Source organism: Sinohyriopsis cumingii, chromosome 3 (assembly GCF_028554795.1).
Source record: "Sinohyriopsis cumingii isolate HCF-2022 chromosome 3, ASM2855479v2, whole genome shotgun sequence".
Classification (NCBI taxonomy): Eukaryota; Metazoa; Mollusca; class Bivalvia; order Unionida; family Unionidae; genus Sinohyriopsis; species Sinohyriopsis cumingii.
This window is the reverse complement of record NC_142963.1, coordinates 99,103,764-99,127,937: the sequence shown is the minus strand read 5'-3', so window position 1 is coordinate 99,127,937 and position 24,174 is coordinate 99,103,764. Positions and strand designations below refer to the sequence as shown.

Genomic DNA, 24,174 nt, shown 5'->3' with positions numbered 1-24,174 from the left:
CACACTGATGCGATTCGTAAAGGTGGTGGCCGAATTGCGGGTTGAATGTAAAGGCAAAATACGCGCTGTGTCGAGCATGAAGTTTGGTAATCTCAGACGACAAATTTGGTATGACACTAACAAACCATGTGTGAAAATTTAAAAGTTATATCCAATGAAACTTATCACACATTATGTATACAATGAAGATCACCAACGAGACTTTCCAGTGTTTTTAGCTGAAAGGCTCCGACGCGGTAACCAGAGATGAACTTTTCAAGCTGATGAAGGAATTAGAATACTTATAGTTAGAATATCTTGGAGACGTTTGCCTTCGTCCTTCCGCAACCTTACCTTCCATATAAGAGCTAAAGTAATGACTGGTTGGTTAGTATATGTGGGAACTGGTTAGTCAAATGCAGTCTTAGCAATATATTTTTCCCTTGTCGTCATAATGGATCATTTTGTTCAACAAAAGCATTTTTAGCGACAAGTGGAAATATAATGTTTATATGAACATGACCTTTTCCCTTCTCCCCATAAAGGTTCATTTCTTTCGTTTATTTATAAAAGTAAAATCATTAATGACAATGACATTAGTTTAGTGGTAATATAGGCCATAGGCTCGTAACACTCGCTTATATAACAGTGATGTAGTTACAAATATATTTAACACATTGAGGTCAGAAAAAAGAAGGGTGGGGTGGGGATATGAAAGTCAATGTTTATACAAAACTGAACATAAAAATTATCTTAAATTTATTATAGTATGTTATATGGGATTTATTGATAGAAGAATTCCAATCGTAAGTTAAATTGCCTGTTAGACGTTGTCTAATATCATAAAAAAAATACTCGTATGTCTCTAAATTTCGAAACCGATGCGACTTTACCAGGATCAACGCTCAACCATTTTTTCTCAACATAATATACCATTGTCTTGGATATTTTTTGTAACTCATTCTGATCAACTTAATCAAGACTTATTACATTAGCAATAATAAATTTAACAAAGAGGTAATCTGCCACATTCACCCCATGGTAAAAGAAAGCATTTATGGCTCGGATGTTTTAGAAATCTAATATAGATTATGTGCCATTTCAATTGTTTGTGAATATTCATATCTCCAAAGTTCAGCGGCATAATTTAATGCTGTTGTGATGATAACATCATATAGTTTTAATGCGCCTGTCGTAGAAAATTTGCCTAATTTATAATGAAGACTACACAATGTATGAAGAAACTTGTTTCTTCGAATTGTAAGTTCTTGCTTTACCCATGCCCAGTTAAGTTTATGAATGAAATTTACCCCCATGTATTTATACCCAGACAGGGTTTGGGTTTGTATGCCCTTATAAGACCTTTTTTCGTTACTGTTCAAAAACTCCTCTGTTTCTGAATACAATTTAAAAAAAAATTATAAGTTAACACACATTCCACTATTTTCAGAAATGTTCTCAGAAATAATATTTTTACTCTGTAAATATCCGACTTTATCAATACAATCTGGAATGTCATTAGGATACAACAGTCCAGTCATGTCAGATATTTCGTGAGTAATAAAGATTCCATTTAGACACTTTTGACGGAGGTCGGATACTAAATCATCTATAAATGATTCACCGGTCATATTGGCACCATACGTTCAATCTAATTACAGTCATGCACGAGGATTTAATAGTAACTAACCACAAGATTACAGAGAACAAAGCTTAAAGCCAAATATGAAAATGGTCGTAACCACTCAGAGCCTCAACTGAAAAAAGTCAGAAACCATTGCTAGTATAACAATACTACTACTACTACTACTACTACTACTACTACTGATAATAATAATAATAATAATAATAATAATAATAATTGCAAAATGTCTTTATAGCCTGCGATTTGTGCAGCCATTTGATGCAGTCGGTGTTTTACACTTAGTAGATATTAGTATGGTTTCTAGTCTGGTTCCCTGACCTCTCTCCACTTCGTATGCAGAGTGCAATAAAAGTGGCGCTCACCAGATAATATGTACTTTTGAGAGAGTGACGTATGTAAGGTGAAGTAGTTCACATGTAAAACATGCACAGTGGAGAGAATGTTGGCATATCTCTATGCTACATTAATGTAATGTGGATGATATTTCTTTTGGATATTGTACTTTTGGAAATTTTACATGATTTAAGTACACTGCTAACTAAAATGACTGCTCCCTTGTGTTAAAAACTCAGTCTGAATTAGTCTAAAGTGCACTATACATAGCAGCTATTAAAATAGGGAAAATGAACTTTGCCAGACTAGACAATACCAGCTTCTGAAAGTACAATGAATGAATTACCAAATATATAAAATGTAAAAAAAAGTTATCGGCTCTTTTGTATACAATTGACCTCTGAAGTTCAGGAAGTGAAAATGACCAAGTAGAGCTAGCACTTTTTGAAAGATGCACATTTGAAGTAAGGCCAAGCTGTATACTCTATAACCCATAGTACACCCATCAATCATACACCAAAATAAAGGGAATTAAAGGTTCTTTGCATTATACCTAAGATATACAAGGTCTTAGCGCCACCAAAGGAAGCATACGAAGCAGGAACCAGACTAAGAAGATATCCGAATGACAATTGTTAAAGCAGACGACGAGCGTACACACCATTAAATAGAAGATTTTTGTCCGTTTTTGGGCAGCTTAACCTGTATGCCACAAAAGGATTTTAATATTCAGACATGTGCAGATATGCGTTTATTCATTTTTTTTTTACAGTAGTTTCATTATAAAAGATTTAAAGTATGAAGTTAGAGACTTTCTGTTCATTCCATCCATGGCCATGGTGCAAGTGGCCGCACTCTTAATATTGAAAAAAGAAATAGCCTGAAAGGATAAAAAAAAATAATAATAATGAAGAAAGTACTTTCTATTACTGTTGTAACCGGTACTGACACTGGACCATGTCTGTCTAACTTTAAAAGTCTGAGGAATGATTTATTTTCATTGAGTCCACATTTTTGAAAATTATTCATGGAGTTTGCGCGAGTCACCTACGTTTATTTGATGCCGAAATTTTCTCGTATCATATATATGGATATAGAGATATATTTTGTGGCCATTCAGCTTTTAGAATAATTTACGTTTTCTGCGTTTCTGGTACATCTGAAGCCTTTATGTGAATTTTTACAAATCGCCCCATCACTTTTCCATGAATCAATATTCTTGAGTCATATTCGAGTTGAAATTATGTCACTGTTAAAACCATTTGAGCATAATCATTATCATATTCATGTACTTAAGTTAATCATGTAAAGATAGTGAGCAATAGCCTGTGTAACACAAAACTGGTTGTAATAATGTACAGCACAGAGTTATTATATAGTACATGTATGACAGGTAAATTGTAAGCAATGATAGGAGCCCCAGTGATGTACAGTGCATTTGATATTAACAGATCATCAACAGGAGCAGATTATTTTCACGGTGTTGCTGCTATACTTGCCAGTTTCATAATTTCATAATTGGGCAGGATAATTTTTGTTGCAGTCATTTACTGTAACAAATTGCCTAAATCATATAAAAAAAAGGAAAATTTCAAGGACCCTTCAATCTAATCATTGTCTGTAAATTGAAAGTATGTAGGAATAACAGGTCAAATTTAAAATTTAATCTCAGGTTCACGAATATGGTATTTTTAAGAAGGTCATAGCATCCAAAATCACAAATTAGCGAATAAAAAGTTAATCCTTTTCATAGTTTTTGCTCATAATAAGTGCAAACAACTTATTTCATTACCTGCAAAAATATTTTTTTTCTCTCCAAATAATGAACATTTTTTGTATAGTGTCTATAATGAATACAAATCAGGTATTGAAATGTTTTGTTGGGGTTATTTCCTCAATCAGTCACTAGTGAACATATCCAGACTGTTCTTGAGGAATAATTTACAAATGTATATGATATATCAGGATTCTCAATAGATTTCCAAACTGAAGAGTCAGTTGACCCTTGACTCCCAAATCTCAGGAGTCAAAATGAAAATTTCAAGAGTCAAAACGAAAATCTAGAGAGTCAATTCTTTTGGACAGTCAGGAGCTGTGATTTCTCGTAATTGGTTAAGATTTTTATTAGGTGCAGTCTATCTGTCTGACCTATTGAGTCTTTCTGTTGATGTTGGGGTGAGGCAGTGACCAGGGAGATACTAATTAAAACATTAAGTCATATTGTGATCTACTGTTTATATCCAAAATACACACTAGTTTTGTCCACCTCTCCAAATTCTACACTAATGTTTATCTACATTGTTTCTAACTATATTTATCCACTCAGAATATCTATCACTCCATTATGTCTATTAGGTAACCCTTCTTTTAACTCCCCATCTTGTATATCTCTGTCTGATTCTTATTTCTAACTACTTGTCTCTGCTGTCCCTTTTTCTTTCTTTGCCGTCCTGCTTTTCTTTCTGCTTTGACATGTCCTTCCTTTTTCCTATTCTCTAATCTACGCTATATCTTACATCTACCTATATACACATACCTTAATCCCACACCCTTTCCCCACATACAGAATATGATTGGCTAACCATTGCTAGATGAATGACAGCTCCCTTCGCCCAGATCATTCCATAACTAAATGGATCTGAAACAGCAGGAATATGACCCAGTTATCCAGATATGTCATTAGGCTGACCTGTTTACCCAGAGTTGTCAAAGCTTTTATGAACCCAAAAACTTTACTTGCTCTTGATGTGTTCTCACACCCAACTTGCATTAGTTTCTATGATCCTGACCTAGTTACCCAGATTTATCATTGCTTTCCTCATATCTGTTTCTGAAATTCCCATATTAACCCCTCCCCCAACATTATACTAGTTAGAAACCTGACATTGGTATTGCTATATATTTTACTTTTCCCCCACACTAAAATCCCTTTTGTCATAGTTTATATTAAATAAAATGGTCATTAATAATTGACTGTTTCATATCTAAAATAAGGCTCATTAGGTACAAATATGCATGAAAGTAAAGTTTAAATAGGCACTGTTAACCATGTATGTTTAGGCAAAGTGGTATTGAGCATTGTTGGTGTTAATCAATATTAATGTTTGATTCAGATCATAGACTTCATTATATATGTATTTTAACAATGATCTTGATACTTTACCTTGATATTTTACTTTACTGTCATCAGATGTTATTTTGAATCATACTTAATTTTACTAATATTAAAATTGATAATATAAAATAAATATTAAGTGAAACATACTGAAATATTCCATTTTGAAATGGCTGAATGAATTTTCATCCCCTGTTAATTAAGGTAAAAATGTTATCAACACCATATGTAGTAAAGCTCAGAAAGCAGCAATTAAGATGCCAGTTTGAAAATAACTGGTGGACATTGTAAATTTTCAAATCACAGAAAGTGTTGCTCTGTTATGTTCCTAGCAGCATGCAGACCCAAATTAGCTTTCTCTGGATTAATATTGAAACATCTTTGAATGATCCAAAGTGAAACAGTGCAATGTTATTTGGCAAACCTTAAGTGATCTGAGTAGTTTTTTTATGCTCTAAAATATATGCAATCATTACAACTACTATCTGTTGTTCATTATGCATTCAGATGCCAGAGAAGCCGATTACAACATTTTGTCAGGCTTGAAGCATTTATTTGATACACTTTCATAAAGAAAGAACATATAATTGATGTAATTTCAGCTTGGAAATGCGTATGACATAAAATAGAAGCATGGCTTAATGACTGACCTATTCAACCTAGGCCTGCCACCTAACTTGATCTCCATTTACATTATTATAAAAAAAGAGAAATTTCAGAGTTAAATCAGCAGCATCCTAATTCCTGAAAACTATCCTTAGGAGATTGGTGCACCTCTGAGCAAAAGCAGAAATGGGCAGAAGAAAGAGGGTTAAAATTTTCGAAATAAACAACTAACTGTATGAATTTCTGCCACTTACATTGTACTCATGATGACCTAGATGGTTGCCTTATTCCTATTGTGGAGGAGAGCAATATTTTAGTGCTTTCTTTTTTATGACCATAAATTAACTTTTCTCCCACATATCATATCTCGGGGACAAATGTTAAAAAGCCTTGGATTTGATAGGAGTCATGGCAAACACAGATTGGATAGCAGATTGGAGGGTCTTAGTTCAAATATAAAGGTCATTAGTGATCTTGAAATTTGACTTTATGCTTGCATACATAAGGATCATTGTATAAATCTTACCTGCAAATGCTTCATCCAACACACAATCAGGGACAGAGACACTGTTTGGGTGCATTCAGAATTTTCCTTTTAGAAAGCCTCTCTATTGAGGCAAATGTACTATCACTTTCTCATAGACAAATGAAATTGGTTCTTCATTATTCTACCAAACTATCTTCTAATCCACCTAACCCCCACATATGCTGAAAGTTTAAACCCAAATACTAAAACTTGTATGTTCAGAAACCAAAACTTCATTCCACCATAAAGCATTTAATTATTGTGAAATTCTGTATTCCCAGCTTACCACCGTGGTTGTCAAAACCTAAAATAATAGTTTACCTTTGCAAATTCAAGTCTTGAAAGACAGCACATCATCACCTTTTCCAGATTAAATTAAAAGAAATCAAACCATGCTATTGTAGTCATGTGCTTCTTTGTACAGACAGATAAAAATTTGGTTAGAGTACCGGATTTGCCATTGCAACTATCCTAATTTTTACTTCAGAAATTACAACCATACTAAAAGCTTTGATCTGCATTGAACCCTCTCAAAAAGAAACTATGAATACTGTACATTATCTTTTTGGATTCCCTTTCCACATTGAAACCCTTGCAGAGTCATAAACCTGAGAAACCTTTAATATTCCAGTTATTAAAGATACATAAGATTATAATACAATCTGGGGAAAATATTCAGGATTGATGGTTGCCTAGCTGTATTTGACATAAAAGGTAATGAAAAGGCAGATAAAGCAGCCTTAGCTGCCTTGCAGTTACCTATGTCTGAATGTAAATTCCATACACTGACTTCAAATATTGTATAAATCAACATATATGTCATACTTGGCAAAATATTGGGAATAAAAACTCCACAAACTTACAAACAACAAGCCCACTATTGGCAAAAGGAATCCATCATATAGAGATGAGGTGATGTTATGTTGATCATGCATTAGACATAGCTTTTGGAAAAAAATAGCATCTTAAATTTCGTTTTAAAATTTGTATAGCTCTGTGATGCCTCAAAAAGGGTTGAGATAAACAAAATGTTGTTTTTTTCAAAAATTACGTATTTATAACACACTGGTGTTTCTGATTTGCTATTCCTATTGTGAGACTAAAATTGAAATTTCACTTCTGACGTCTTTGCACTTATAAACTCTGTGCATTCTAGCAGTTTCAAAATGTTAAGCATTATAATATTAGCTTGTCAACATGTTATGCCATTTTCATGGTTTTTAATAGTCATTGTAGTTGGTTCCCTTTTCTTCTTTAGCTGGTTTATAGAAAATGTGTACCTTGCACTTTTGTCTTGCGTTGTAAAATGAGAGCTACAGGCCCAAATTAAGTATACATTAGTATATGCCAACAACGCAGGAAACTTGTCAGCCTATAGTTTAAGTTTCTGTTTTGTTCTTTTTTCTTTTGATCTACCCTATTCCATAATCCAAATCTTCTTTGTTTCACTCTAGTGGGACTAATCTAAATCAAGGATGATTGAGGCTGAAGATCAAGTAGTAGAAGAGGAAGTAACAAGAGAAGATGATGAGGTAGACTTTAACAAAACATTAGGATTTTGTGTAATCAGAATTTTCATATTGTAATGCTTTACAGTATGTATTGCAGTATGTTGTAAGATCTGAAGAAAGTGCAAAAATTATATTAAAAAGTGAGCATTAGATATTAAAGTTTCAGGTAACTTGAATTTCTTTTTTAATCTCTAGAGCAGCAATCCAAGACCTGAAAAGTGGACTGGAATTAATAGACCCCTGGAGAAATTGCACTCAAGACTCAAAAGATGTATAACTGGAGGCAAACATTTCCCTTGAAACAAAGTAGATTAGATTACTTTCTTGTATCTGATGATTTATATGAGTACAGTTGATGTGTATAGGACTGATCATTAAGCTTTTGTTATGAGTGTAGCTTTTTCAGAGTGTCCAAGGAGGAAATAATATTGGAAATTTAATGTTCATCTGTTGAGGGACATTAATTATATTGATTTGGTTAAAAACTGTATGCCTGACGCAGTAAATGAATATAACATAGAGGGAAATAAAGAGGAATCTATGTTTCTCTTTCCTGTAAAGATCAAATATTCTTTGAAATTTTGAAAATGAAAAGATTTGAAAATAAGATTATTCTGTTTGGAAAACAAAGGATATCAGAAACAGGAAAAATAAAGAAAATTGAACAAGGAATAATAAAAATTAAAAGGGAAATATCAGATAACATAAATAGGGAAATTTTGGAAAATCTAGAAGAAAAAAAGAAAGCAGAATTAGAGGAATCAGGGAGAAATGCATTGAAGTTGTTATATTATGATCCAAAGCTAGATGGTATGATTTGGAAGAAACAAGCACAAAATGTTTTTTTAAATCTTCAAAAAAGAAAAAGAAAATAATATCAATAAGGCAATAAAGGAACTTGTTTTAGATGATTGGACAAATACATGAAACCAAATAGACATCTTGAAAACCCGCAAAACCTTTTACCGAGTATGTGGAATTATACAGAGTACAATTTCTCAGTTTTGTTGTTAAGGATACTCAGGAACTCAAAATCGTTTTTTGATCACAATATTATACTTTGTCAAGAGGAAAAGAAATTATGTGATGGTCTACTTACAAGTAATGAATATGCTATGTCTGAACAATGGATGTAAAATGGGAAAAGTCCCAACTCATTTGGATTTACTAGAGAGTGTTCTATACATTCTTTTGGAAGGCTCTTGGGGCATTTCTTTGCTGATCAATAAATTATGGATATGCTATGGGAAAACTTTCAATGTTTCAGATTCAAAGAGTCCTCACATGTCTAACAAATGAAGGAAATAAAGAAGATATTTTAAAAGTTGTAGACCTATACCACTTCTAAATATGCTCAAAATATGCTTTGGGAGCTATAATGCAGCTATGATAAGAAAGTTCTTCCATTAAGAATCGGGGCCTAGAGTGGTTGAGTGGTCTAAAGCACTCTCCATTACGGATCACTGCCATCTCACCTCTGTCTGCGTGGGTTCGAGTCTCGTATTCGGCTAATGTGGGTATATGAGAAAGCTTGCCAATAGCTTCTCATGGGTCGGTAGTTCTTTCTGAGTTTTTCCCGGGTTCTTCCTCCATCATTAATACTGGCCGCCATGTATAGCCTATCGTGTGCTGAAAAATGACGTTAAACCCTACAACAACAACAACAACCATTAAGAATCATTGATACTCAAAACGGATTTATGAATGGTAGATTCACTGGAAAAAATACCAGGCTATTATATTACATCATGGTTCAACTTGAGAATGAAAATGGATATGGTTTATTATTGCCAATAGACTTTGAAAAAGCCTTCAACTCAGTTAAATGGAGCTTTATGGAAAAAGTTTTACAATCTTTTAACTTTGATGATTCTGGTTGTAATTGGTTTAGACTGTTTTTAATCATAGCTTTAAAAGTTGTGTTATAAACAATGGAAATATATCATAAGTATTTACACTTCCAAGAGGATGTCATCAGGGAGATCCTCTTGCACCTTATTTGTCCATTATTGGTGTAGAAATGTTTTAACTATAACTGTAAAGCAAAATGTGGCTGTATGGGGACTGATATTTGATGTCCGAATGAGTATAATTTGGTCAGTATGCTGTTGACATTTTCAGTATTCTTCTTGATAGATCTCAACATTCTGTTGAAGCAGCTATGAATATCTTACGGGGCTTTTCTCTCTTACCTGGACTTAAATGTAACATAACAAAAACATAGGCTGTTTGGATTGGAAACAAGAAATTTTCCAGGAACAGAATATGTTCTGATAAGGACCTAAACTGGTCTTCTAACTTTTCTCTTCTTGGCATCAGTTTATCTCCAGATTTACAACAATTGGTGGAAATTAATTATAGGAAGAAAGTAATGAAGACAAAAAGAAAGCTGGATTCAAAGACATCTTTCATTAGTAGGTAAAGTAATTGCTGTAAAATCTCTAGTTCTGCCTATATTCATACATCCTTTTTCAGCATTTTCAAATCCTTCAGCAAAAGTTGAAGCAGAAGAAAATTGTACCTTAAGTTTGTATTGGGTGGTAAAGAGAGAATTAAACTTGATATAATAGTATTCCTTGAGAATAAGTAAAGGTTAAATATGATACATTTATTCATTCATTAGGTACTTTATGATAAGATTGCTGGAAAATGAGGATGGAATGTGGCAGAACTTAGTAAAATCAACTACAGTAGTCCACCTCTTGAACAGCCCCCCTGACCAACGGCCACTCGCTCCTTGCAGCCAGAATCTGCTGGCACCAACGAGTTTGTGTTCAAAAGTACCCTTCGCGAAAGGCCACCCGGCTAATGCAACCAGCGGCCTGCATATTAGTGCAATAATATAAAATTTCCCCCCCACAAGCGGACGCATTTTATTTTAATATGTATCCAGAACCAGTATTTTATTCATAATGTGTGTTAAGTAATCCGATTGATGTTTCCCATTGTCAGGTTTTCGTTATTGAAAGAAGTGTTGACTAAAGTACATGTACCACTAAAGTTAATATTATATCATTTACGCCTTACGAGAAGCCACATTTATTCCATAAAGCCGAGAAAGACTCAAATTTTAATCCATACAAAAGGGTAAGTACATGTAATCCAATTAGCCTTACTGCTGTGTTACCATAAGATGTCTGGTTTAGTCATTGGTAATTGTTTACAATTATTGAACAGTAGTAGCAGCTGAGAAGTGACAGTAGTGATGTACAATACACAAGTCGGCACGAAAATGGTTTGATAGCCTTTATGGCTTCCCTTAATTGGTGGCTATTACTACTGACAAAATTTGTCAAAATTGCAAATCCTAACGGCTGCGAGGTCAAATCTGCGTAATATTAATGGTACATATCGAAGCCGTTTTGGCTTCTCTCACTTAGTGTAAAATAATGTATAAAAGCAATAGGGTACCAGATTGCGACTAATGAATCACATGACAAGATCACTTCCTTTATAAACACACTGCAATTTATTTAGATGCATAAAAAATTGTTTTATCAGTATTGTAGTTGGCAAGATGAATAACTTATTGCAAAAAGATCAACATGTCATCAAGGAAAAGAAAAATTCTCAGTTTAGAAAAGAAAGTGAAATTAATTCAACTGACCGAGAGGTGGGGGACGAGGATCCTTGCAGAAAACTAATGTCGGAAAGACTCAGATAACAATATTGTGAAAAATAAGGAAACAATTCTGCAGAAGTGGGAAGGTGAAATGGCTGGAGAAAGGAAGATTCTTTGAGCCAGGAGATGTCTGTATCCTGATTTGAATGACAAGAAAAAGCAAGAATTTTGTCAGTTGAATTGGGATATGACGACTTTACCGCAAGTAATGGATGGTTGCACAGATTTCAAGTGCGATACAATGTTAAGTGTTCTGTCCTTAGTGGAGAATCAGCTGATGTTATTAATGAAGATTGGAACAAAAGACTAAACGATATATGCATGGGATATGACAGCAAGGATATTTTTAATTCTGACGAGACTGGTTTGGTTTTTAGACTGTTACCAACAAAGTGACAGATGATGTGATTTGTAACATAACTATAAAGACAGTTAATGAAAATATAAAATGTTTTAGAATTAAATGTACTTGTGACTTTCCTCATATGTATTTACTATTTGCATTTGTCATCCCCCAGTAGAAAGGCCACCCACATTATAAGGCCACTTTTCTGCAGCAATAGGGGTGGCCTTATAAGAGGGGGACTACTGTATATTCAGAAAAATATAAAAGATATTTGGAATTAAAGAGGAGGAAATTATAATAATTTGCTAAGTTCATTAAAAACAATTTTTGGAAAGATGTAAATTTTTTGCATTATAAAATTGGAAAGATAGAATCGCAAAGTCCAAATGAGTATTTATTCCTGAGGTTTTTAAATTTTGTTCCACCGAGGATGTTCTGTCAGTGCAAATCCTGGAAGAAAGCTGGCATTGAAACTTCTAACAATTTAGTCAATCATGTTAATATAATACCATTTGAAATGATAAAACAAAACACTGAATGCAACAAGTTGTTGAATACTTCTTAATATCAGAATTCCAAAATCATGGGAAAATGCAATCTAAAACCATTTGGCTGTCAACAATATTGATAAACAGGAGGGTAAAATAATAAACTGGTAAAAACAAAATTAGTTTGTTTACAATGTTTTTTGGGGCTTTTTTTAGGCAAAGAGGGAACACAATGCTAAGCAAGAAACTTGGATGCAAGCATTAAATAAAAATATAAGTTGTGAGGAGTGTTGTGAGATTTATAGCCAGACAAAACTTTGTACTAAGGATACAAAGTGGATCTCTTTTAATTAATTTATAGAATTAGTGTCACTAATAATTTTTGGAAAACAATTAACATATTAAGTGATAACAAATGCATTTTTATAAGAGTGAGAACTAAAGTATCATACCTGCTTCATAAAAGTGATTCTTTTGTATTGAATCACCTTTGAATAGCACTTCAGCACTATCCTTGCTATAGATTGCTGATTAAAAGTTAAGTTCTAAGGTACATTTTTGTAAACATAATGTGGCATTTGATCATGGCTAATATACCCTTTCACTTGCAAGCTTCTATACAGTTCTTACAGAGCTTTCTTGGGTTCTTTTGATGTATCCTTGACCTTTAGATGCATCTCTTGGACCTCCATTATTATTTTTTTTGAGGGGGGAGAGTCAAACTATGCATCATGTTGAGTCATTAGAGAGTTCTGTACCCTCCATGTTTGAAATTGTGAATTCATTGGATGTTTCATTTGCCCCAGTAGTTTAGGAGACTTTGTTACCAAGAAAAGTAATTACATGAACACTAATAAACAATTGTCATATTTAGAAGTGAAGAAGGAGATTTACTTCTGTTCAGTTAAATTGATTTGCTTGAAACTAGTGATTTTATGCCCACAAATGAACTTTGCTTATTTTACCAGGACCCTAAATTTTTATTCCAGGGCCATTTAGTTCTCTTGTCTGAGGATTCATAGTGTATCAACATGTTTGCTTGACACGTAATTTGCTAAAATGGTACTACATGTATTATATAAACAAAAGAAGGCAACCCGACTGTGACAATTGGACACTGCAATCCATTGAACAGAGGAAAAACACTTGAGCTCTGGTGATAATTATCTCAAAATCCAAGTACTGTTTTAATTTTTTATCTAGCTTGATTTTTAAAAATATCATTACAATTGATACGGAATTTAAGAAATGTACCTGTTGTTATTTAGGATTGGACAGCAGAGACACAAATTTAAAATGCACTGTTACCTTTAGTATGATTTTTTTGGTGTTTGGTTGGTATTTTATTGCACAGCAAGGCAACATATAGTACCAAAGCAATTAAGTAAAGAGCTTTTCCTAAAGCCACGCAATGGTACATGCAGCTGACCAAGACTGATCTCGATGGATTGGATTTTAACTCTCACACTTTTGGTTGCGACTCCTGTGAGCATGCTAACGACTGAGCCACCACTCTTTCCCTTAATATGAGCATGAAGATCACTGAAGAGCTTCCTAAATGACTGGTATTTGAACAGTTATTAGTGATAATAATAATAATAATGAGGACTTTGTATAGAGCCTAATCCTTAGAAGTTCTAAGCGCTTTACAACATTAGACAACACCTATAAGATAAAAAACATATATAATGATATGATTACAAAAACAACCACCATGAAATTAGAAAACATAAATTAAACATGCTGAGAATATTTAAGGTAGGAAACATTATTAGGTCTTTAAGTTTGTTCTTGCAGTTGAAGTAAGTGAGTTTTGAGAGCACTCTTGAATGGGATCACTGTGTCTTTGTGTCTAAGTTCAGTGGGCAATTCATTCCACGTTGCTGGGCCCTGGTATGCAAAAGAACACTGTCCATATGACTTTGTTTTCATAGTGGGAATAATGAGTATACGATTGTCAGAAGAGGAGCATAAGTATCTTGCTGGTGTGTACACATGGGTGAGGTTGGATAGGTATGTTGGACTAGGGTCCGTCAGTGAAACGTAGCACAGAGAACAAATTTTGTGTTTCATTCTGGATCGAATGGATAGCCAGTGTAGGGTACAGAGCAGCTGGGGAAGTGTGCTCTGATCGTGGTACTCTAAGTATGATCCGAGCAGCTGTGTTTTGAACTTTTTGAAGTTTCTGGAGTAGATATTGAGATGAACCAGACAGAATTGAGTTACAATAGTCCAGTCTTGAAAGTACTAATGAACACACAAGTGTTTTAGTGGCATCAACTTGAAAGATATTTGCAAATGGAACTGATGCATCTCCGCTCAAGATATGCAACCTTGCATATGTTCATGACATATTGGTGCAGTGTGAGAGTACTGTCCAGAGTAACACCAAGGTTTGGTACTGATTTTGTAAATTTAATGTTGGTGCTGCTCATATTTATTGTTTGAGGTAAAGGATGTGAATGAGAAAGTCTTATCATCATTCATCTGCAGCTTGTTACATGTCATCCATGATTTCACATCAGAAATGTACCTCTCTACACCTTGGATGGTAGCATCAACTTCAGTTGGGTGGCTAGATCTGTATATTTGGGTGTCATCAGCGTACAATTGGTGAGACACTGGATGATGATCTATCACACTTGAGAGAGGCTGAGTGTATAGAATGAAGAGAACATGTCCAAGAACAGACCCCTGTGGAACACCACATCATAGATCAATTGGGCTGGAGTGTATTCCATTTGCAGACACAATTTGTGTCCTGTTGACCAAGTAGGATTTGAACCACAGTAAGGCTGTATCATGAATGCCAAATACATGCTGGAGACGGTGAAGTAATATATCATGGTCTGTTGTGTCAAATGCTGCAGACAAATCAAGGAGGGTGAGGTCTGTAATCTTTCTGCTATCCAAAGCAGAGAGAATGTCATTAACTACTTTTAGAAGAGTAGTTTCAGTACTGTGGCAAGGGCGATATGCAGATTGTACATTGCTAAAAAGACTGTTGAATTCAGATGAGATACAAGCTGGGATAGAACAACCTTTTCTAAGATTTTTTATATGAATGGGAGATTAGAAACTGGGCGGTAGTTCTTTAAATCGTTATGGTCTAGTGTTGGTTTCTTTAGCAGAGGCTTTACAATGACAGTTTTGAAAAATGATGGGAATTCCCCGGATGAGAGAGAGGTATTAATAAAATCAGTTAATGAAGGCAATACTGGCTCTAAGCACTCAAGCAGCAGTGATGTTGGAATTGGATCAAGTTCATGTGACTTTGGTGCACTCTTCATCAGGATTGTACATAAAAAATCCATAGAGACAGGTTCAAATGCTGCTAATGGTTGCCGCTTAAATTCTGTATCCAAACTGTATGGTGATGACGAGTCAATTGAAATTGTGGTGTCAAGCTTATCTCTAATGGTTTGTACTTTGTCACAGAAGAAATTTGCAAACATGTCCGGAAGGTCAACTGGAGAGAAGGTAGTTGGAAGTGGTGTGAGAATATGTATATTATAGAGATCTAATGGTTTGAACATGTAATAAATTCTTCCATCCTGTGTGCTTCCATGCAAAATAAGATTTATTCAGTCTGGATTGTAAAAGCATGGTACAAATTTAAATTGAAATGTATTGACAGATACTGAGGATGACACAGAATTTACCGGGAACTGAATGGTCACTACCAGTAAATTTCCATTGTGGTCCTATGACACTAAGCAGGCAATAAAATAGAAATGTGTAGCAGCTGAGTTGGGAATGTGACATAGGTGTTTGCAACACTGTTGGAAGGTGTAGATAACATTTTTCACATATTACTTTGTTCAGTAATGTACAGGACTGTCATAAATGACTGAGCAGTTTTTATAACCAGCAAAAATCTATATTTTCCCTTATTCTTTTTCTACAGGCATCAATATTCCAGGACATTGACCTACTTCAAAATCATGGAGTTGTATGTATTAAGTTTTGAAATTCACTTTCAAAATTTTTGAATTGTATGTTCCATTCAGACTGTTTATTGAACTGTAAATATTTTATTTTCCACTGAAAAATTGCAGCATAAAAAATTCTAATGCTTATTCATTATGAATGCTGTTTACCTGTTCATAATTACATTAGGATGAAAATTAAAATGATAGAAAACCATATAATGATCATGTTTATTTATGTACATATATATGCAAATTTATTTTTATCACATTATTTAAATGATTGTGTATTCTTATCAAATCTCCTGGTGGTTATAAAATAATCTTTTTGATACAAGTCTTTGTTCAGACTTTTTAAGACTAGCATCCAAAATTTCAGTGACCAGTAATTTTTTTAATTAAAAGTAAACTTTTTCAAGTATTTTTAAAAATTAAAAGTAAACTTTTTTAAGTATTCTTGAAAGCCAAAAAAAAAGCTTGCAAGTTATGCACAGTTACTCTTTATATGCAAGTATGAAAGTGAATTTATTGATAATGTTGTGCTTTATTTCAGAATGTTGCAGACATAAAAAAACTTAAACAATCTGGAATATGCACCATCAAGGTACTGTATAAAGTCCAAAAAATATTTATTTCATAAGTTTGTAAATATTCATCTAACTCTCTTATGAAAATGGTAAATGCAGTATTATGCATGCGCAAATGTACAATGTAATAATTATGCATGTTCTGTTGAACTCCAGCATGTACTGGTATAACTGTAGAAAAAAACCAAATGTGTGCATTTAGAAAAAGTATAATTGTAGAACAAAACCAAATATGCGTATTTAAAAAAAGTGTAATTCCAGATCGTGAATCATTTTGTGTAGATTTTTCATCATAGCCAGCTTTCATAATACTTAAAAGATGCGTGGAATAAATTCATAAATAAATAGGTATGTAATTAGACAGGCTGAAAGAAAGTATTTATTTTGGTCTTTTAAATTTTCTGACAGATTTTATTATAAGTGCCACAAAATCATATACACAACATGCATTGACCTAGATACTGGAATGCTCATAAATCAGCTATGTAGAAAATGTGTAATCTTTGCATAATTTATAATATTGATAGGATATATTTATAATCTAGTACTGAACCATACAAAATTGTATAGGTCAGATACAAAAGATAAATGTTTGAAGTTTTGGGAAACTCTCTCTGGTGTTTATTCTCTGATAAAAACCCTGAAGCTTGTGCATTTTAAATGTAATTTATACAACATTAAGGAATTTTTTGCCTTGATTTCATGTGTTTCTTATCCTTTCATTGTACTCTTCCTCAAGCAACTGTAGGAAACATTGGTTTTGTTTTCACTGTCTATCAATCTATTGATTGTCACAGTTTGTGATCAAGATGTATTTGGAACTATTGAATAAAGTACGACATTAGGTAATTTAATATGCATATATCTAAGGATGGTTCCCAAGTATCTTAGTAGGCTTCAGTGGTGTCATCGACTCAGTGTTCAAGGTAAGAGGACCGTACTTTGTGCCTGGAGAAGGATTTCATCTTGATTTGTATAATGTACATGCTGGATGGACAAGAATAGCATGCTGATCAGTCCCCCTTTCAGTGATATTTTGAAATATAGAAAAGGCAAAACCAAGACTAGTTAAAATACAGACAACTTACAAGTTTAGTTTAATTTTCTTTCCTTTGCTCAAACAGTTTAGCCATGCATGATCTTGTGCTAGAAAATTATATAGTCCTTTAATGGTTAAGATAAAGTGAATGTATAGCCCAACTAAAAATCTAAAAATGAAATTAAGAAGTAAAGATATTTATTTGATCCTAATAGCTCTGTCTGAACAAACAAACTATAGCATGGACTTAAAACCCTAATACATCATTTTTATGGAACAAATAAAAAAATCTGGCATAGTAGTAAAGCACTAATTCAAGAAGTGAAGAACTTATGTTAGTAAACAGTTTTGGAGCATTAGTACCCAAAAGATTATAATTGTGAGCTGTGGAAAATTGTACATACTAGTAACAACCATAAAGAACAGTTTCCCAAGTTGTTCAGGCTGGTTAAACTACTGTAGTGTCGTCAGTTTTCATGGGGGACCAATTTTCGTGATTTTCATTGGTGCCCCGAAGCATGAATTTAAATTCCCAACGAGAAATGAGCCACGTAACTAAGGATGACCCCACCCCATTTTCTTACGGTGTTTCATTCATATAAATTAACACAGCTACTAGTATTTGATAAATCAAGGTCAGTACTGTAATCTGATAAATGAATATTAGCTTTTAAATGTGTTTTATTTATTATTTTAACCTTTTGAAACAAAAATTATAAACAATTTTATGTTGTTTCAATGCACATGTTCGATAAGGTATCCGATAGCCGTAACTTTACACTCACTGCCTTAAATTGATATGTGAGGTAAGTAAGAAGAGAAGAAAATAAAGAAAGAGCATAAATTATTCAAACAATAGTAATACTGAAAATGAAAAAAAAAAATAATACAAAATAACGGTTTATGAAAATTAAATTTAATGCTTATTCAAATCGATCCTTCATTCAATTACAGCTGTTATTGATACATTTAAATCCTTTGAAACCACGTTTCATTTTATCCATGCATTTTTAATCCAAAAGAACTACATTCCTGTAAGATACTATAACTATTTCTTCAAACAATATATAATGAAACACTATGTATATACACTAATTACAGCAAAGTATTAAAGCTCACACTTTACATATTTTTGGACAGAGCCACTGTATCAACATCGTGTCAATTAAGTCTTATGGTATTCACAAATGCTTCTCAGGTAAATAATCCCCAAATTGCTGAATTAAACAAGTCCAGCTTTCTCAAAACCACTGATAATTAGGTCCGATCTTTCACTTATTGACCCATGAGCTGCAATTATCCATTCAGTGGTGGGAGTTCTAAGTTGAATTTTACCACTCTTATGCCTCTGTGTTAATGCCATGATTGTCAGCAAGTACTGATGGTGCAACTTGATAGACAATGGTTTAAGTAAGAGATTATTTATATGTACTTTAATAACCGATTGGCCCAGTATTGTTGGATGTATTGGCTTCCTTTGATGTTGAGCAAACATGGCAAAAGTGATTAATCTTGACAGGTGTTTTATTTGTGCTCATAGAGATGGCAGTATTGTTTTAGTGTTGTTGGCTGCGTCGGCTTCAACTGATTTTATTCACTTGGTCGAAAACAGGGTGTAAGTATTGAACTTGCCAGGTATTTAATTTGTGCTCATACAGGTGGTAGTATTGTTTTAAACATTAAAGTGACTGCCATTTGTGTCAGCATAGTTTTATTTTTTTGTATTCTTGCAAATTTTGACATGCAAAACCACGAATTTAAGTACCCACGAAAATGCCGTTTTTTTAAATACAAAACCACGAAAATTGAGCCCAGTGAAAATAAGTGATACTACAGTAATTATTTGAAATCCTTTCAGACACCAGACTGAAAATTGGTTCTCAGCACAGAACAATATTCATTTATTGATAAGGAACAAAAACAATCAACAGATTAATGTTGATACAACTAGAGGCAACATATCTTTTAAAGATCTTGATTTCAAGCTCCAAGTTTTAATTTGGTAAAATGTGTTATGATTTCATAGGTTTTTAGACAGAATTCAAACTCCAGATCTACATAGCAGACATTACAGAAAAACAGTGTTGTTAGTAAATAACATGTATGTGTAGATGTATGTGCACTCTCAGAAATAAAGGTACAATATGTGCTCTATTTTCTCTTTTAACCCCACAGTCAATGTGTATTTTGCAGTGAACATATCATAGTTTTAATATTCCTCAGTCCTGAAGAAAATAAGAACTTATTTACACCTGACCACTCCTTTGTAAGCAAAATAGATTTGCTTGTCTTGCTGATGGGAAGGCAATACAATATACATTTACCTACAGCTGCCATGAATCTAACAACTGATATTATTTACTGGATATCTGGCTGTCGAGTTAAATGACAATGAGACATTTTGCAAAGATGTTTGTGAAAATGTTTACTTTCTTCACATTTTTATTTCCTTATGAATAGTCTTATCCTCTTGGTAGCCTCAGTAATACAATAGTTTTCTCATGCAGACCAAAATCTAGGCCAATTTTAATGTGTATATGTGTATGGCTGTTATTTTTAAAAGTATTTTCTTTTGTTATAGTTGATTTGCATCTAGTAGCAAAATGTAACTGACCAAACTTTTGCATGAAATATCACTTTTGCAGATCATTTCTTGTAAAATTTCACCGAGATGCACATTACAAGTTGCACTTAGTCGAAATAAGCTGGTCCTTATGTTGCTTTAAACAAATGTTTTGCCCAAGATAGCAGGGTTATCGACTTAGCAGGTGTCAAAATAAGTGGAGAAAAATTAGCATAACAAAGAAGACATTTTTTGGGACCAGACCAAAACACTTGACATACAGGAGTTCTCAAAAAACTGAGGTTGAGATAAGTGTGTTTGACTGTATTTGGGGCTTGCATCTGAGACTGTCATTGTTCTGGCATCGGAAGTACTCGAGCTTTTAGGAAATGTCTGTGTTTTTGCTGTCTAAAACAAGTTAATTCTTCTTCTTCTCATTATTATTATTATTATTACTATTATTATTATTATTATTATTACCAGGGCATTCAAATGACAACAAAAAAGAAGTTGTGTTCAATAAAAGGCATTTCAGAAGCCAAGATGGAAAAGATAAAGGAAGCATGTGCAAAGCTTATTGATCCTGGATTTCTTACAGCCTTGGAATATGCGGACAAGAGGAAACAAGTATTCAGATTATCCACAGGCAGTCAAGAATTTGAGTAAGATGAAAATAAAGAGAACTCTTTTCAGTTTTTTTTCCTGCTATGAGCTGAATTACTCAGTATAGTTTGGTGGTAGGAAAGAGTTGGGAGTTGTGGTTTTGGGAGATTGGCATGTACTTTTCTGGTCCGCCAATTTTTGTCGATCTGATGGTTCTTCAAACCATGAATTAAAAGACCCATTGAGGAGTATATGTACTTTGGAAGCAATAAAACTACTTCCAAAGCCCAACAAAAGTAATTTTTTTAAAACATATGAAAATTGATAGCCACAATGAATGAATTCATAGTACAGTGGTTCCCCATTTGAAAACCCTTCCCCTTTTTACCAGCAAATATCATGAATATTTGCTGATTTCTAAATGCATCACATTGGCATTTGTTCCAACATCCCAGTAAAATAGCTTTAATTGCTACATAGAGGTAAGTAATCAGATTATTCTTACAGCTATATTCCTTAGATGTTAGGTTTTTTCACTTTGATGATTGCAGGTTATTATTATAACTGATAGTTTCCAAGATGATGAAAGCTAACCACTGAAAAGCATGGTATTTTGTTCAGCTCACTATATATGGAATCCAATTACCAGAAAGTCAAAAAAGTATGTTAGTCATTGTGACTTCTTTCTCATAGATTACAAAATGTATTTTGAAAGTTTATCAATCCAAACCAGTGGATCATGTGAGAAACTCAATTCCTTTGTAAAAAAACAGAGAATTTTATGTAAAAACTGCAAATTGACAATAAAGGAAAGGTCCAAAATGTCATCAGACATTCTCAGCTTAGAAGGAAAAATAAAATCATTTCGACTAATGGTCACTACTCCAGTGGAAAAATGGAGCCGACAAGTAGTGACAGTTACATCCAGATGTTTATACCCTGATTTTATTGTTAAGGTGATTTTCAACCACAATTGATGGTTATTCATATAAATTTAAGTAACACCGATAAAAGTTTTATCCATTATCTTGTGACTTTAAATGAAGATATTAAATAATTAAAAATGAGTTTCACCATCCCTACATAATATGTAATTATTACTCACGTTTGATTCCCTGAGAAAGGACCACTTATAAGGTTGCTTTCATGCTGCAGAATGGGTGGCCTTATAAAAGGGGGACTACTGTATTAAAGTTTTAAAATAGTATATAGACAACAGTTAAAGACCATACAATTGGCAGTGAATTAAAAGATATCTTTATATGGAGGTGTCCACAAAGTCAGGTTTAACTGTACATTAAGTTCAGTATTTTAAACATTCTCCTTACATCAGGAATAGATATTGCATAAATAAAGACATCAAAAGTCTAAATGAAACAAAAGCAACCACATATTTTTTAAGGTTGGCTGAGAATAGTGTTATGTATATCTGATTGAATTCATATTTATTTTAATTTAATTGTTTGTCAGTTGTAATTTTTTATTCTATTATATGCTATTATAATGTAAATTTATTCATTAGAGATGATACTTTTTTAGAAAATTGTTTGACCTTTACTGTTAGTTAATAAACACCAAGTGTTGATGTAAATTCTGACCTTGTTTCAAAACTTGTAGCTACCTTTGTAAACAAGTTCTGTTTTATTTTAAAATGATTGGTTGTTTCCAAGGTCATAATGGGACTACATGATTTAAGAAATAAACAATTTTTTAATTTTTTATTTCTTGGAGTAAAATGATTGGTTGTCGTCAGGGTCATTTTTGGTGTAAACACGATCACGTGACCTCCCTTTCGATTTTGCAATTCCGGTTTTTCTATTATGTGCATTTATTAGTTTTAATAAAGATGCTTTGAGAGAGATTTCTCAGTTTTGGGCTGTCAAGTTATTTTGTTGTAGGAAGATTTTTAAGTTATAATTTTCTTCAGGTCAGTTGGATTTCAATAGGATTAATTCTTTTTTCTCTGGAAATATTTTGAGGAGTGCTCACACAGAAATTTTGGAAAGACATTGCTTACAATTTAATTTGGATTTCCAACACCAGAGTACCATTATTTGTATTTCTACAAGGAACTGTAGATAAGCACATTACTGACTACAGCATACGTCATCGTCATCCTTCTTGGATTTTCCATCAAGATTAGAACTTGAAATTATTAGAACATTTATTACTAGGACTTTTGTGATTTAATTCATGGATTATTCTTAGATTATTTTTGGATTTGATTCTTGAAACCATAAGTTCTTCTTTTTTTTCTTCATTTTTACAGAATTTTTCCAGGAAAATAAATTATTTGTTAAATTTTAAAGAGCTTGTTGTTTTCACTTTTTCTGTGTTACTGTTTATTCGCGCCTAAACACATAACAATAGGGACAGGTTCATTGTTGTTCAGTTTTCATCCATTGAGGAGAAAATATTCATATAAGTTGATGATATGAATTTTTTATGATATTAAATTTTTTTATTTAGAGATGGGTACCAATTACATCGAAATTGAGACTTATTTATCACCAGTTTTAGACCTGGTGAAATCTACATGGCAGGGTCATATTGATTAAGCAAACTAAATACATGTATGAATATATTTTAATTTGAAAATATTTGTGCAGTAGATTCAGAATGTTTTAAGTGCTGAAGTTAGTTTATTTACATTTTCTAAAAATTATTTTGTTTACAAGGCTCATATTCTTGATTGTGACATTTTTTGTTTGTTTTCCATTTGATAGCAAGCTTCTGGCTGGAGGTGTTGAAAGTATGGCCATAACAGAAGCATTTGGAGAATTCCGCACAGGAAAGACACAGCTATCTCACACACTTTGCGGTAAAAATGAACACCAAACTGGAAACATTTTCATTTTATCTTCTTTTTATTTGCTGAATTCATATCAATTTAATAGTAGAGATCCCTTATGTATTTCTCTGACAATATGCTCATGCTCAAAAGTAAACCCTTCCCCCAGTTTGATGCACATGCTGCAGATATGATGGGGGTTCATCAGAATAAGCATTCCATACTTCTGTCCCAAAGAGAACAAAATATTTCTACAAACGTTATAAATATTATGTAATTTAATTCAGAGTCAGTAGTTTCTTTTCTAGATTTTTATTTCCACAGTAGCACAAAATCATTAAACAGTTTTAGTATAAAACATGTCATTGCTTTGTACAAGTTAATTACTGCTAAAAGTTCTGGACCATTTCAAATTGAAAGAGGTATTAAACAAATTGTTCGTCGATTCTAACAGTTACATCATCTAAGTTTGACTCAAAAGATTGTTACAT

General features: G+C 33.2%; 1 protein-coding gene across 2 annotated transcripts in view; it reads left to right on the top strand.

Annotated features, from left to right (window-relative positions):
- Positions 1-2,578: 2,578 nt before the first annotated feature.
- Positions 2,579-24,174, top strand: part of LOC149803374 (meiotic recombination protein DMC1 homolog) — a 78,892-nt gene continuing 57,296 nt past the window's right edge. The window contains exons 1-6 of one of the 2 annotated variants that reach the window (XM_089953090.1): positions 2,579-2,661; positions 7,659-7,736; positions 16,079-16,123; positions 16,654-16,704; positions 20,773-20,951; positions 23,619-23,713. In XM_089953090.1, the coding sequence (XP_089809216.1) occupies positions 7,680-7,736; positions 16,079-16,123; positions 16,654-16,704; positions 20,773-20,951; positions 23,619-23,713 (427 nt within the window). In that variant the 5' untranslated portion in view covers positions 2,579-2,661; positions 7,659-7,679. Of the gene's footprint in view, positions 2,695-7,658; positions 7,737-16,078; positions 16,124-16,653; positions 16,705-20,772; positions 20,952-23,618; positions 23,714-24,174 lie in introns of both variants that reach the window. The other variant, XM_089953091.1, reaches the window with a different exon arrangement.